This window comes from Phocoena sinus, chromosome 3 (genome assembly GCF_008692025.1).
Source record: "Phocoena sinus isolate mPhoSin1 chromosome 3, mPhoSin1.pri, whole genome shotgun sequence".
In the NCBI taxonomy this organism is placed as follows: Eukaryota; Metazoa; Chordata; class Mammalia; order Artiodactyla; family Phocoenidae; genus Phocoena; species Phocoena sinus.
The window spans coordinates 17,834,121-17,850,753 of NC_045765.1; the positions used below are offsets into that span (position 1 = coordinate 17,834,121).

The window sequence follows — 16,633 nt, forward strand, 5'->3', positions numbered from 1 at the left end:
GTCCGCCCCAGGAACAGGTGGAAGAAGCAGAGCCCGCCCTCCTCTCCCTCAGCAAGCATCTCTCTGACACCCTCTGTGACTGGCAGGTGGATCCACGCCAGAGGCAGGATCCACCGGCACGCCAGGATCCACCGCATCACTGACCTGGCAGCTAAGACGGGGGTTTGCCAGGCTCTACCCAGAGGGGAGATATCACTACAGGCAAGCCGGGTGACACCCGGTGTCCCAGAGTGTGCCGAGCCTGGCCCTGGGCTTGGAGACAGGCTCAAGATGCTCTTCTGGTTCCCTCCCAAGAAGGCTCCTCTCAAGCCCTGGCCACCTTTGGCCATGCCAGGTCAGGCCCTGGCTTCCTACGCACCATGCAGATCTCAGTAGCCACGAGGTAGCACAATCTGTTGAACCATTTCACGTAAGCTTCCAGGTTGTTAGTCTTGTCACTGAAACAAGGCTAGGAAAGACACAAGGACCATGCTCAGGCTTTTTGTCAATAACTTTTTGAACACGAATAACTTTTTGAAGTCAGCCATGATCATTATAGACAATCTGGGAAATGTCACAACCTCAAAACCATCCAAAAATACATGATTTGACATGTATCCTTCTAGTCTTTTTTTCTATACACTTAAAGACGTAACTTAACATGATATATATATATATCATATACCCACACACACAATTAATCCTCATTATTCACAGATTTTGTGTTTGCGAATCTACTTCCTAAAATTTCATTTGTAACCCCCCAAATAACATTCATGTCACTTCTTGGTCATTTGTGGACATGTGCAGAGTGGCAAAACATTTGAGTCACCCAATGCACCTGTGTGTTGTTCCCAGCTGAGGTTGAGCTGATGCCCTGACTTCTGGTTTCAGCTCTCATACTGTAAACAAGTGCCCTTTTTGTAGTCTATTTAGTGTCTTTTTTTTTTTTTGGCACTTTTTCTTGGTGATTTCACTGTTTAAAGTGGTCCCAAGCACAGCACTGCCATGCTGTCTTGTGTTCCTAAGCACATGAAGGTTGTGACGTGCCCTAAGGAAAAAAATATGTGTTAGATAAGCTTCATTCAGACGTGAGTCACAGTGCTGTTGGCCATGAGTTCAATGTTATTGAATCAACAACATATATTAAATAAGGTCTCATTAAACAGAAACACACATAAATCAAGGTTATATATTGACGGGTTGATGAAAATGTTGTGATGAAAGGCTTGCAAGGAACCTGACCCTATGTTTTCCCCAGGAGTAATGGCTCAGTATTTGCTAATTCAGTGTTCACAACGACTATAGGATATAAAGATGGTGAATAATGAGGACCAACCATATGTATTTATGTATGTATGTGTGTATGTATGTTTCTATCTCTATTTTCTATATATATTCCCACATTTTTCTACATGAACCCTTTCATGTGCTATAAAATATTCTTTGGAAACATAATTTTAAAAATTGATGTAGGCTATTCCACTGTATGAATGTACTACAATTCCAGAGAATCCAAAGGAAGTAAAGAAAGAAGGAAAAAAGCACAAGAGGTAAAGAAGACATGGTACAACAGAAGGCAGTAAAAACAAATCCATCTAGAGCAGTAATTACCCTGATATAGACCAGTCACTGTAACTTTAAAAATCCAGCCTTCTGCTATTTTCAAGAGGTACACCCCAAACCCAAGGATACAAGTAAAAAAATTGAAAAATACACGTGGTAAATATTTATGTGATATTTATCATCACATAGCTATATTAGTATTAGACAAAATAGACTTTAAGGCAAAAAAGGACTCCAAGGCAAGAAGCATTAAGAGAGTTTAAAGGGTAACTGCATAAAGATAAAAGTTTTGATTTATTGAGAATATGTCATGGTCTAAATTTGTCTGCACCTAATAGCATAGCTTCAAAATATGGAGGCAAAAATAATCCAGAAAGGTAAATTGCTTATAAGGAGGAAATTAAGAATACTTGTTCGTTAAAAGACACAAGAATGAGAACGAAAAGCAAAGCAACCAACTAGGAGAAGAAAATTTGCAGTACATCTAACTGACAAGGGATAATCAACTAGTACACATTTTAAAAACTCACACAAAACTCTTAAAAATCCTTAAGAAAAAGACAAATCACCAATAGAAAACCGAACAAAAATCAGGGACAGGCATTTCATAGACGAGAAAACAAGAATGTCCAAAACACATGAAAAGATGCTCCATTTAACAGTTTGACAAAAATTAAAAAGCCTGACAATTCCAAGCGTCAGTGAGGCTGTGGAGCAAGAATAACTCCCTGCTGGCAGTGTAAATGGATACAGCCTCACCTGGCATCACCTGGTAAGGTTAATCATATGCCCACCCTGTGACGGACACAGTGATTCCCTTCATAGGTATATATTACAGCAACATCTCAAAGTGTTGTCCATGGACTCCTGGGGGTCCCTGAGACCGTTTCAGGGGGTCCACAAGGGCAAACCTAATTTCATATTCATAGATTATTGCCCTTCACCATGTTGACATTTGTACCAATGCATAATAGAATGATGGGTAAAATTGCTGCCACCTTAGCCTGAATCGAGACAGAGTCACCAAATGACACCAGTGGCCATTGTGTTCTTCACTACCACACACTCACAGTAAAAGAAAAAAAGTGAGTGTGACTAAGAATGTCCTTGAGGACACAAAACTTTTCAGTTTTATTAAATCTCAACACTTGAGTACATGTCTTTTTCATGTTCTATGTGACAAAATGGGAGTGCAGTTGTCCCTCGGTATCTTTGGGGTGGGAATGGTTCCACCTTCCCCCTCAGATACCAAAATCAGAGGATGCTCAAGTTCCATATGTAAAATGGCGTAGTATTTGCATAAACCTGTGCACATCCTCCCGTGTACTTTAAATCATCTCTAGATTACTTATAATACCTAATACAATGTAAATACTATGTAAGTAGTTGCTTGGGTGAGCAGTAAATTCAAGTTTTGCTATTTAGAACTTTCTGGAGTTTTAATTTTTTCTAATATTTTTGATCTGAGGCTGGTGGAATCTGCAGTTGCAGAACCTACAGATACGAAGGGAGGACTGTAGACATAGGCACTTCTGCTGCACACAGAGTTTTGATGGTGGTCTTGCGGAAAAGCACTGGTGTGACTGACTTGTGAGCTGAACTTTACTCATGGAGCACTGTTTTTACCTGAAAGAAGGACTGACCCATTATGGTTACTCAGACTTCAGTATTTGGTTGATATTTCCTTGAAAATCAACAAAATGAGCCTGTAACTTCAAGGAAAACAACTGATAGTATTCGTTTCCAAGGATAAAATTCAAGTTTTCAAGAGAAAATTGGGAACTTATAAAACATGTATCTGCCTGTGGAGCTTGACAGCTTCCCAATACTTAAGAACTTTTTGGGTGATATCAGTAGTGAATATATATAATGAATATCATTTAAAAATATCATATAATGAAACATGCCAACATTCAGAAGGTCTGCTTGATTCAGTGAACCCATATTTTCCAAATGGACAATATATGTCACAAAATCCTGCATGGGCAAAAAGATCCATTCAAGATGCAAGATGGACCAATGAATTTTAAAGTGATAGAGTTTATTTTCAGATTCCAAATTGCAGTTGATCTTAAAAAATTACCCCTTGTTGAGTTTTAGGGTACTATCAAAGAAGAATATTCACAATTATCTGAAAAGGCTGTAATATATGCCTCTCTTTTCCAACTACATATTTGTGTGAGGATGGATTTTAAACTCAAATAATGTTAGGTCAAGAGATTGAATGCAGAAGTAGATTGAGAGAATTCAACTGCCTTCTATTGTCAGTCATTAAAGAGATTTGTAAAAATACTGTAAAACAATATCACTCTTATCATTAATTTTTTTTATTCTGGAAAATAGAGTTATTTTTCATAAAACTTACATTAACATATAATGAGTTATGATTTTTGAATAAATAAATATTTTAAAAAGTTATTGGCTTTAATGGCTAATAGAATAAATACCGGTAGATAGTATTAGTACATAATCAAAAGTTCTTTGGGGTCCTCCATAATTTTTAAGAGTGAAAAAGGCATCTTGAGACCAAAACATTTGAGAACTGGTGCCCTAGAAAAAATGTACCCACATACATTAGAAATGTGTAAGAATGTTCATAGCAGCAATATCTACAATAGCCAAGAGTCTGGAAACAACACAAAAATGTTCATCTACAGTAGAGTGGGTAAAGAAATGTCACGTGCAATCTTGATGTATTTCACAATAAAAAATAATACTTGGAAAGGGCCAACCCCTCAAACAAAACAAAACAGAACAACAAACAACTCAATAAGAGTAGCAAAGTCTCCTTTCCACTCTTCTCCCAGCTCCATGCTGGGCTCCCCAGAGTAACCAGTATTCCTAGAAATTGTCCACACGCATGTGCAAGGGGATATGTATCATGCACCCTCCTATCTGTTGTTGTTACACAGATGGTCACATACTCTTTGCCACTGCTCTTCACTTTACTCTCTTTTCTCAACAATGGACCTTTGGTGATTATTCCATTCTTACAGTCGCTCTTATTCTAATAGTTGCATAGCATTCTATGTATGGATGTATTATAATGTTTAATCAAGTCCCTGTGGATGGTAAGGTAGTTTGCTTCCAGCCTTTGGTCATAAAGCACAGAAAGATATCCCAAATATCTTTGTGCATACATCTTTGTGTACATGTGTGTGTATATCTGCAGGGTAAATTGTTAGGTGTGGAAAGTTGGGGTCCAGAGTGTATATTTCAAGTGTTGATGCTATTGCCATGCTGCTCTCCAAAGTGGCTGTGCCAATTTTACCCCTTACCAGCCGTGTATGAGACGGTCCCTTTCCCTGCACATACACACCCATAATGTTTAATCTTTGCTTATCCGAGAGGTGAAATGCAATTGCATATTCCGTTTTCTCTTCTTTTATTAGGTGCCAGGGCAGAAGACAGGACATTTCCAGTTCTGGTTCGGATTTAACTCCTTGATAAGCACCAGGCTAACTGTTGGTTGGGCTCTGAGAGAGAGGGGCAGGCTCTGAAATTCCACCTTCAGAGGGAAGAGCATGCCCTTAACTTCCCTGGGCAGCTGGCACCAGCCCGCGTCACCCCGGGTGGCCGCTAGAGGGCATCAGCGCCCACCGCAAAGCACCGGGAGGGCACATGGGGTCTTGGAGCGGGCCCGTGGGAACCTCTACCCTCTAACCCACCCAGGGCTTCTGCTCCTCGACCGCCACTCCGCCCTCGCTGGGTGGGTGACCCGGCCAGGCTCATCCCGCCCTCCCAGGCTTCCCCAGGACTCAGGGCTGCTGGGGTGTGATGGCCTTGGGCTAGGGGCATGGGTGGAGTGGGCACGACCCCTCCAAGCCCATCTGCCCTTGGTCCCTCCGAAGATTGCTCAGCTGATGCTCCGGGGATCCCCCAGAGGGACCGGTGAGTAGGGGTCACTGCTGGGACAGTCCGTCCAAGGGCCTTCTACCTTTGTGCTGGCCAGAGGGTCCTTGTTCACAAAAGCCTGGACAAATTCCTCAGGTCCAATGTGTTGTAGCTGTTCCTGCACCAGAGACAGAAAAGGAGTTGGGAAAATGGGAAATGTATGGGGAAGGGATGCTCCCTGGGGGCCTGGCATGGGCCCAGCTGCCCTTCTCACTGGGCCTCTACAGCCCAGTTCTGGGTTGTCACAGAGCTTAGCACCATCTTGAAGGGGGCAGCCCCTCCTTTCCCATGCTCAGGGGCTGCTGTATTTCATGGGGGCAGGGGTCAATGTCTCCATAGGGAGTGCTTGTAGGGTGTGATACCTAGGAAACCAGGTTCGAAATCGGGTAATTGAAATGACCTGCTCCCTCCAGGGTAGGCCTGGTGGCTAAGAGCATGGGGTCTGGGTCAGAATTGAATCCTGGCTCTGTACCTTCTGCTGTGTGACTTCTGGCAAGTCACTTAAACACTCTGGCTTTAGCTTCATCAGCTGTGAAAAGACAATAATAATAGCACCTATCTGGTAAGGTGGTGGGAAGATGAGATAGTGCACGTAACTCTTGAATATAATGCCTGGAAACCAGTAAGGGTGCCATAAATGATGGAGGTTTAAAAGAAAAGAACCCTACTCCCCAGCTTCCCTTCTCTCTGGGGCAGGCCCCTTTGGCCGCTGCATCTACAAGGAGCCCAATATACTGGAGGTTAGACCAGGGCATCCCTTTCACACACAGGAAGGCCTGTCTGCACTTCTCTGGAAAGCTGGGGTGGGTACAGTGTGACTGTGTGAGTCCTGGATGGGGAAAACCGAGGCCCGGGTGGGGAAGGCCTTGGATGTGGGAGGATCATGCATCAGGTGGTGTCAGAGCCAGGATCTGAGCCTAGTTCCTCTGTCCCAGGCCTGGACTCTCAGGCAGGCCAGAGGTCAAAGTTGGGCAGGGCTGGTACCTCCAGCCTTCCTGTTCCTCGCCCCAGGTGTGGTGAGAGACTGCTCCAGAATCAGGGTCCTCTGGAGATGCCTGGGTGGCCCTGATGTGATGGGCTCAGGCCCTGGGTTAGGCTGAGGCCAGGTGGGGTACAAGACGGGGAGTTGGGGGGTGGCCGGCTATTTTCAGTGTTCCAGGCTCTGGGTCTGAGTGGAGGGCGGTGTGGGTCTGCTCACCAGCTCTATGTGGGTCAGCTGCTGAGCCAGTGTGTAGGGGTCACTGCAGATGCTGAGGAGCTCCCTGTGGATAGAGGCTGGAGGCTTGTTCCTGTAGGAGATGGGCTTGTCAGTGCCCAGCAGGCTTTCCGGCCCCTGGCCCAGAGCTGCCAACTTCTGGTGCAGAGCCTGCAGGAGCTGATGCATCCTCTTTCGGTATGCCTAGAGGAGGGTAGAGAGAGGGTGCTCAGGCCTGGAAACCTGTCGCCGCATATCTAATAGCTGAGGCAGGCAGGCTCCCCAGCTGTCAGGGATGGGCTGCTCCTAGGTGTGCCTGCACCTCCCCCACCCTGAAATAGGACCCAATCCAGGGCAGGCTGGGTTTGGGACCTACAGTCAAGGCTGGCTGGGGAGAAGGCTGCAGGATCACCAGTGGGAGCCAAGAAGAGCACACATTAGGGAGAGTGGCTGGGTGCAAGCCCCCTCAGCTGTCTGGGGAGAGGGGCAGCGTGGGGTGGGGACTGCCAGGGGGTGGAGGGTTAGAGGAGGGAGATGTGGAATGGGCCTTGCCCTGGGTGCTAGTCTTTTGCTTGGCTTCAGTGGGGGTCCCCTCCTGTCTCCCAGGCCTAGCTTAGAGAGGCTTTCCCTGACCAGCCTTGCTGTTCATCCTCTGCCCCTGGCACTCTGTCTCCAGCTCACCTTGTGTGACTTCCTTATGGGACCCCTGCAGGAGATGATTGGGGTTGTTTACTCCCCTGCAGAATGACAGCTCGGCAGGGGCAGGGAAGTCTGCGTTAACCTCTCTGTGTCATAGCTCTAGGCATGCAGTGGACACTTGATAAGCATTTACTGTACCGACAGAGCCCCTCACCATGCAGCTCAGATGCTGGGCTTGGTGCAGGGACCACTCTCCCACCCCATGGGGAAACTGATTATTGCCCCTCAGAGACCCCTATTTCCAAGGAAGGTGCATCAGATTAGCTGGGTTTACTGAGCAAGTGGTCCACACATTCCCAAAGGTTTGGTCAGTAGCCCACAGAACAGGCCCCCGACTGGTCAGCAAATGGCTCCCCCAGAGGTGGATTCAACCCCCTTGAGCCAGGAGCTGGCCTGGAAGTGGCAGTGGGCATCTGGGGCCTGGACTCCTGCCAACAACAAGGTGTCAGGAAGATAGGTATCCAGCGGGGCCTGGTCCCAGAGGCCTCAGAAGACGGTTGTGGATAGTCAGTACTGCCAGGTAATTTCAGATAGAAAAAGTGCACATTCTTCATGCACACAAACCCAGAGGCATTTTGCAGGTGGGGCGTAGGGTGTAGGGCTTGCCTGGGGGACCTCAGTGTTTCCTCAAGTCTCTGATGGGGCTCAAAGGAGCACTGAGGTCCAGCATTGTTGGTGCCCAGAGCTCTGGTGATGGAGGTGGCATCCCAGCCCCTTATGAAAGTGCTTCTCTGTGGAGTGTCAGGGCAGCTGTGGTAGAGCCCTCAGGACACAGGAAACCCGAACCCAAGCCCAAACCCTAACACTAACCCTAACTCCCAGAGCCGTGGGGGGCCCACCCAGAAGGCACCCATGGGTTAGCTGGGCAGTGTGTGGGTAAACTGAGGTCCAAGTCTTCCCTTTGTCGCCAGTGGAAGGAACAACCCGTCTCAGCTTTGCTGTATCCAAAAGTGTGGTCAGCACACATGCTGCCTCCCAGGTCTTCATTTGAGTGCCAGGAAGATGGTGAGTTAGGTCCAGTCAGAGCCAGCCCCGGTGACACAGTCACTGGTGATTCCCGACACCTCCACCAGCCCCCCACCTCTCTCTGCTACCCAGCCCAGAGGTGGCTACACTGGCTGTTGAGATCCCGCATTTCCCACTCAACCCTCCACCATCCCATCTGCCTCCTCTCCTGTCACCAGACTAACTCTCACTGGCACCAAGGACCTCCTGTCATGAAAGCCAGGGGCTGTTTCTCAGGCAGCATCTGCCTCAGCTCCCCAGTTTCTCCTGCCTTGGGCTGTTTGTAGGCTTGTCTGTCTGCACTGTGATTGCATGCTGGGTTCCGCCTGCCTCTGTCTATTCCTCTTTTCACCATCCTCTGTACTTCATTCCTGGGTTTTCTGGTTCATGTGCAGAGTGTCGTTTAGTATTCGTGTGCAGACAACCTTCTCTTCTGATCTCCAGAGCCATGTGGGCAAGGGGCCACCTGGACCTGGTGCATGCAAGAAGTCATGCTCTCCTCTCCAGGGCTGCCTCTTCCACCTGCATCCCTGTCCGCTGAACGGAGCACTGGCATCAGGCACCGGGACGTGGAGCCATCCTCAAACCACCTTCTCCCTCAGGCCCTCCAGGCCATCACCAACCCTCTTGATTTTGCTTTCTTCCATTTCCATGCTTGTCGTCCACCACAGTGTATGTGGTCCAGGCCATAGTCATTTCCCTGGTGGCTGCAGTGGCCTCCTCAGTGGACCCCATGCATTCACGCCAACCTCTCTCCATTCCACCCTGTAGCAAGAGTGTTCTGTTCAAAATGCACATTTGACCACTGCACGCTTCTTCCCTAAATTGCCTCCCTGCTTTTGCAAAGACAAAAAACCTGACATGGCTGGGAGGCCCTGAGGTCAGCTCTGGGCATGCTCAATGGCCTCCATGTAGCCCTTGCTCCTCTTTTTTGTGCTCCAGACACAGACCACTCCCCGATCCCTTTGACCCCTTGTCCCTCCTGCCCCATGACCCAGGCAGGACCTGTACAGCCTTCTCCCTCCAGCTCCATGCCCTTCCTTCACAGCCCTTGTCCAAGCCTCTCACTGGAGGTCACTCTTTGCTGGTCCCCAGCATGAACAGGAGGGGCCCACACATATTTGCTGATTAGATAAAACTGGCCTTCACCTGCTTCTAGACAGTCAGCCTCTCCAAGGCAGACTTCAGAGCTCTACTGAAGTCAAGGATGCAGTGCATCTGTGGCTACAGTTTGATAGAACCAGGCACTGGCCCTATTTTTAAAAATATGCAGACAATTTAGCAGGACTTGTTTCTATTGAACCAATATTCACTCCAAACAATTGCCATTGCTTGCGTGCTAATTCATTTAAAAATTTTCCTTTAGTGTTAACCTCAAGCTTATCTGTTGATTTTTTCCTGAATCTTCTGTTCCCCCTCTGAATGTGGGGAAGGTATCTGACCTTCTCTTTGACCTCCTCTCATTCTCTCACTGATTTCTACACCTTGTGGACACCGTCTGGGAGATCTCAGTGAATCCAGGCAGGCCCAGGGACCTACCACTGAGAACGCCAGTGTGTTCCTTGTCACTGTCAGGAGCCCACATTCGAGCGCCAGGGTGCACCCAGCATGGCTCAGCTCTCCCCCAGTGGCTTGTCCGTGAGCTGGGAGGATGGGGACTGGACTGTCATTCTCACAGAGCTGCCTGCTGCATGCACGGAGCCGAGTGTGAGTGTAGAGGTCGCCATCCAAGCGTGGCCTGGGTGGTGGCCAGGGCTCTCCAGGTGCCTCCAAGTTCTCTTGGACCGAGCGTTTCGTGATTAGGATCCATTTCCATCCAGACGAGTACGGGCCCTTGTTTTCTGAAGTTCCTGAAAGCTCCCACCTGAGCCAGCCTGCGGCTGATGTCCAATGGGCTTAGCCCACCTGCACAGGCAGGAGTTCTGCACCCACTGCCAGCTCGTTCTCTGAGTCAGCTGTCCACCACCTTTGCCCTTGGCGGGAGCTAGTAGACAGCCATGTGAGTGGGAGAGCAAGGCCAGAGTGAGGAAGGCTGCCTGTACAGTCAGCCTCCTCTGGCCAGCCCAGTGGGTGTGGCCAAGGCACTGCTGTCCTCCTGTCCTGTCTCCCTCACCAGGGCTGTGACCCTCTAGGCCTTCCTGTGATCCCCCAGTCTCCCTCAGTCTCGGCATTGGTCTTTGAGCTGTAACTGCTGAGCCCAACCTACCAGGATGGGAGCCGAGGGTGGACTGGAGCAGCACAGAACCCACAGTCATAGAGAATGGCCTTCCCAGAGCCGCTCCAGCCCCTTGTTCCCGGTTACTGAGAGGTGGTGGGGAGCACAGTGAGGACATGAGGCTTCCAGGAAATGGCAGGGGGGCAGGAAGAAAGAGAAAGGTGTCACCTTTCACAGCCACTTTGATGGGGAAGCCCCACTCCTTCCTGGCCCTGTACCACCTCCTCCACGTTCCTGAGCAGCATTGTTCTCCTCACAGCCCTTTGAGGGAGGGCTTATCATCTTCCCTCTTACAGAAATTAATTTAAGTTCCAGAGAGGTTAAGTAACTTGCCCAAAGACACGCAGTTCTGAAAACACTTGTGTTCATCTCTGTATTATGCACAACACTTTATATCATCCTATCTTGATCCTATCTCTGTGTAAGAAATCTTTTACAAGATGATTCTGAAATGTTTTTGGAGCAAAAGGTATAATGCCTATGATTTAAAAACATAATTTGGAGGGAGGGGAAGTGTGTGAGGGGATAGAAGAAACAAGTTTGGCAAAATGTTGATAATTGTTGAAGCTAGGCTATGAGCACACAGGAGTTCATGGTTACTATTATCTATGTTTGTATATGTTTGAAATGTTCCATAACAAAAGTTTCAAAAAAGTTAAAAATAATCCCCATGTGCCTGAACTTTGGAAAGAATTTGTTCCTCATCATAGCTCACATTTACCAAGTGCTGAAGTACGAGCACATGTGACTTCAGGGCCTTTGCCGCAGACCTGTGTGGTGGGAGCAGTTATCGTCTCTGTTTGACTGATGAAGAAACTGAAGTTCAGAGAGGGGAAGCACCTTGCCCAAAGTCACAGAGCTGTGGTTTCTGAGCTGGGATCTGAGCGCAGAAGGTCTGACACTGACTCATGTTCTAAGTGCTGTGGGCCCTGCCTCATCAGTTTGGTTCAGGGCTCACCAGCTCCTTTCCCAGCTGAGACTGTGCCTGTGCTGGGAGGGGAGCAGCCTGCAGTCCACCCGCAGCATCCAGGGGAGGGAAACCAGCACCTACAGGACATCCCCTTGGAGCAGGTGCTTTCTGGGGAAGGGCAACTTGGGGATTACAAAGACACATGGGGCACCCCTGGCCTGAGCCTGGGTGTGTGGCATGGAGACTAGGGAATCCCAGGTCCAGTTCTCACCACTCAGCACACCTAATTGGATTCCAAGGGAAGGAATGAGAAATGCCCCGAATGAGTTATTTCTGCTTTGAAAATCCACACCTGGTGGATGACTGCTTTCTATAGCCCATTCATAGGTCTTGGCTGTATATTATTTTCATCTACTGGGTAGTTAGAAAAGATTTCCCGGCACAGTCTTGACAGATTTTTTGAGGGCTCAGTGAGGAGGCACTGCTTCTCAAGGAAACAAGCCCAGGACTTATACCCATCCCACGCCACCGTGGCCAGAATGGCAGGGTCTGCCTCTGAAATTGCTCTGCCAATGGCAGAGGCAGGCCTGATAAGGGCAGATAATCCATCTTGTCAATGGCTTAGACCTCACCTGCTTGAAGGCCTACTGTGGCAGGGGAAAGAGATAAAGCAGAGGACTGGGCTCTCATCTCACTACATACCCTCTGCTCCATCCATCCATCCATCCATCCATCCATCCATCCATCTACCGTCCCTGCAACCATCTATTTCCCACCCATCTGTTACTGCCCACCTCCCCTTTTATACAGTCACCCACCCACAGATCCATCAATTCACTTATCTATCCTTCCTCCCTCCAGTCTAACATTTGCCCTCATCCATCCATTCATACATCCATCCACCATTCATCCATCCATCCATCACCATCAATCCACCATCCATCCATTCATACATAATCCACCGTCCATCCGCTCACCCACCCATCCATCCATCCACCATCCGTCCATCCATCCCTCCATCCATCCATCCACCCACCCACCTTCCCATCCATGTTCTCACCGACCCACCCATACCCCCACACACCCATCCACCTACCCATTCACTCACCCTCCCATCCATCTAGTCATCCATCTACCCACTCATCTAGCTATCATTTCTACCTTTCTCCTCCACTTCTTTCCATCAATCTCTCCACATCCACTTAGCCCATAAATCTCCCTGCCTACCCAACTTCCCAAACATCTTTCTTTCCCCCTCGACTCATCCATCAAAGTAGCCAACTATGTACCAAGCCGGTCAGTCAGCATCTCCCCTTCCTGCTTCATCCTCCTGATCCATCCAATCATTGAGCCTTCCCTGAGTCTCCTTTCTGCTGCAACCTAAGCCAAGTGTTATAATCCCCAGATGGATCAGGGGATGCAAAGGAGGAGGAGGAGATGACCCTCATCTCACCGAGCTCTCAGAACAACTAACTTGCTGGCTATGTGAAATGACCTCAGGGCAGGGCATCCCTTTCTGAGCCTCAGTTAGGCCTTGGACTTTACAGCTTCCTGGTGCCCAGCCTGCCTTGGCAGTTCTCCTTTGGCTCTGGCTGGCTCTGTGTTCAGACCCACTTTGGGGCATGTCACTAGCTGTCAGCTTGCCGCATTCAGTCTCCTCCCAAGGCAAGCAACGTGCACTCCCCCTCAGTGTTCTCACCCTAATCCTGGGAGGTAGGGAGTAGGGAGTTTTGTTCCTCTTTCACCTTTAAGTGCCTTCCCCAGAGTAATGCAGCTGGGAGAGCAGGGCAGGGTGTGGGGCGCAGAGGCACCAGATGCCCAATACACTGGCTGCCTCCCAAGCTACTGGGGAAGAGGGTTCTGCCAGGCCAGCCTAATGGGTCATTGACCTATGGCCCGACCACGCAGCCACAAGAGCCCTTCACTTGCCATCTGATGCCACTGATGAGAGCAGGACAGGAGAAAGGTCAAGAGACCAGGCCTGGAACCAGAGGCCTGCTCTCCCTGCCAGCTCTGCAGTGCCTGATTCTCTGATGGGGCAGAAAGGGGCTGATTTTAGAGGGGCTGCAGTGTGCTGGTGGGGAGATGAGGACCCTGAGGCCATCCCAGGAACAGGCTCAGATCTGGGGTGTGAGGGTGTAGACAAGGTGAAGAGAATCCCGCTTGGCTCGCCCACCTCGTCACAGGGGGCGATGCGGCCCACCACATCCTTCAGGTGACTGATGGTCGACTCCTCCTGGAAGTCCCGAGGGAACGTCTCTGTCCACTCGGCCAACAACTGCAGCAGTTTGGGGCCAAACTTCCGGACCTGGGCCTGCAAGGCAATCCGAGGGTCGTCTGCATTTGGTGAGGGTTGCTTGGGAGGTGGGGGTCACAGCAGCCACTGTCTCAGCCACTCACTGCGCGTCTGGGCTGTCCGAGGGGCAGCAGCAATGGCCGAGGTGGGGTGGGCCTCGTGCCTACTTTGTGCCAGGAGACAGAGACGGGACATGGGGATGGGGGCTGACCACAGCAGAGCAGAGGGGGACAGACACACGTTTGGAATGGGGGTCATCTCTTGTTTGTAACTGCCAGTCGTCCCATCTCCCTTTCTGTGGTGACAGCATCTGTTTTCCTGTGGGGTCTCCCTCTCCATCCTTCCCAGCTGATACCTGACCCAGGGCTCCAGGAGTGTGCCCAGATCAGTGCTGGCCAATCAGGGCATGGCACACCCCCATCATGCACCGTGACTGGCTCACAGAGGGGCATGTGGCCTAAGCTAAGCCAATGAGATTGGGGCTTTTATTTATCAGGATCCTCTTTCCACAGGATTGGGAAGGGTAGACCATGACCCTGGAGCCGTGGAGGCCATCAGTCACCGTGCAGAGAACCTGCCTGAGCAAGAGTGAGACTGGCCAGAGGAAAACAAAGCAAGGGGTCTTAGGGAGAAAGACCACGTTTTAATGGTGTTTTAGTCCCTGGAGCCAGTGGTAGCTTGAGACTTTGCAGTTATATGAGCCACTAAAGTCCCTTTGCCTTAGGCCAGTTGAAACTGAGTTTCTATCACTGGACAGCGGAACCCTACTGACACATGTATAAATAGACAGTTGTAGCCCATGGGATATGGCAAGGGACAGAGGAAAGGATACGGGGAACCGAGGGAAGGCTGAGCCAACAGTGGACCCGCAGAAGAAGAAAGGGTGGAACAGAGGGTGCTGGGGGCAGGGAGACCAGCAGGCACAGCAGGGCCATCCCAGGCCACAGATGGGGATCTATTCATGGGGCTCTGGGGGCCCAGGTTTGGGCTGTGTGAGCTCAAGGCTCCCCTAGGGCATTGGAAAACAGCACTGGGGTTAAAGGTTCTGACTCTGTCCCTTCTGGCTCTGGGCTTCAGACAAGTCAGAAACCCCTGTGGGCTCCTTGTCAGGAGAACGGGAGCAATTGCTGCCTCTCCAAGATGTTGATTCACAAGTGCATGTCAGGGGAGACCCAGTACACTCGGAGGCCCCCGGCCCTGCCCTGCCTCTCACCTTGTCCAGCACTGGCTTGTCCAGCTGCTGCTGCTCGATGCACAAGTGGCAGACCCGGGCCAGGAGCTCCTGGGGCTCGATGAAGAGGCGGGAGCTCAGCAGGAAGGTAAAGATGTAGGCTTTCTGGGGGGATACGGGAGAAAGGCAGCCTGTGCTCACAAGGGCATGGAAGGACGTGCCTCCCAGCCTACTCCACCCCCAGGCCCAGCCAGCCCCAGCTCTGCTGTCTCCCCCATGCCTGGTGGAAGAGAGCCCAGTCTGCTACCCCTCCTCCCCACTGGGTGGATCACCCACCTCAGGGTAGTAGTCAGCTTTGGGCACCAGCTGCTCGATCAGGGTGTCCAGGGAGGCTGAGGATGGAGCTCCATCCAGGAGGGGCTGCCCGGCCTGCTCACCATCTGTGGGCTCAGGGTGGGGTGGGCCGAGGCTGCCTGGAGGGACCATGTCGGAGGTGCTCAGTGTCCGGGGCATGCCTACCTGCAATGGCAAGGGGCATTTGGACCTGCTGGTCCCCCGGGATCCTGGCTGGGCAGGCCCTGCCTCCCATAGGCTCTTCTGTGCCCACCTGAGCCCAGTGATCACCTCCTGGGAGGGCTGCCAGGGAGGGATCCCCCCACCCCATAGCCACTGCATCCCCAGGAATCATCTCTTTTCCATTATCATTCCTAGACATTTAGGGACTGACTGTTTCCAGTATCCACTCCTACTCGCAGTGAAGGTTGTTTTTGACCAGGCTTAGACAATCAACGTATTTGCCCTGCTGCTGGCCACAAGAATGAGTCTGGGGGGGACCTGACCCAAACTAGAGGGCTCAGATGCAATCCTAGAACTTCTGTGGCACTTGAAAGCTCTTTCCCCTGGGTTCCTGAGCAGTGGAATGGCACGGTTGGGACCATCCTGTCCCTCAAGGAGCCAGGAAAGTGACACATTCCTGAGGTCAGTGGGTGAGGCCCTGGATCCTGCTGTGCCCGAAGCTGCTCTGTGGACTGCTCCATTACATGAGTCTGTTTGAGTTTCTCTCAGCTGCAGCCAAATGACTGTCCAGGCTCTTTGTGATTAGGACCCACTGACCTGTCCAGCTATTCCCCCCTTGCAGGAAGGCTCTCCCACCATCTTCAATCCTCCATCCCTCTGCACGTGGCTGAAGTGACTCCCCGTAGGTGGGACCTTCCCTGTTTCCCTGCAGCAACCCCTCAAGGCTGGGCCTGACTTCCGGTGGGCATCAGCAGATTCTCCCTGTCAGCATTGTGGAGTGCTTGGGGTGCTGCTGGTGCCTGGTATAGAGAAAGGTCTCCAGCCAGACCTCCTCCAGGTGGGGCCACAGCACACATGTCTTCTGACCCAGCACTGAGTCAAGGTCCTGGCCTGCAGCAGGCACCCGTCCACAAGTGTGCACTGGACAGTGCTTCCTCCCTCGGGCTCTGCACATATACCTGTTGGCCAGTCTTCTTGAACGAAGCCTTTGGGGCACTTGTGGCAGCGAGTCCTGGCCAAGCCTGTGACTGTTTAACCATCTCCCATACATCTAACCAGCTCCTATACGTACCCATCTCTCCATACATTCAAGTAGCCCCCGCAGCTTTAACTGTGGAGTCCTGCAGTCTCACCACAGGGACCTTACAGGGAGCAGCCTCCCCACTGCCCCTCTCACCTCACCCCTG

General features: G+C 50.5%; 1 protein-coding gene across 2 annotated transcripts in view; it reads right to left on the reverse strand.

Annotated features, from left to right (window-relative positions):
* RASGEF1C (RasGEF domain family member 1C) overlaps positions 1–15,443 on the reverse strand; it is a 32,037-nt gene extending 16,594 nt beyond the window's left edge. Inside the window, exons 1-6 of one of the 2 annotated variants that reach the window (XM_032627565.1) lie at positions 15,267–15,443; positions 14,973–15,095; positions 13,640–13,777; positions 6,638–6,838; positions 5,483–5,557; positions 359–448 (exon numbers count right to left, since the gene is read on the reverse strand). In XM_032627565.1, the coding sequence (XP_032483456.1) occupies positions 359–448; positions 5,483–5,557; positions 6,638–6,838; positions 13,640–13,777; positions 14,973–15,095; positions 15,267–15,443 (804 nt within the window). The remainder of the gene's footprint in view (positions 1–358; positions 449–5,482; positions 5,558–6,637; positions 6,839–13,639; positions 13,778–14,972; positions 15,096–15,266) is intronic. The other variant, XM_032627566.1, reaches the window with a different exon arrangement.
* Between the last annotated feature and the right edge of the window lie 1,190 nt (positions 15,444–16,633).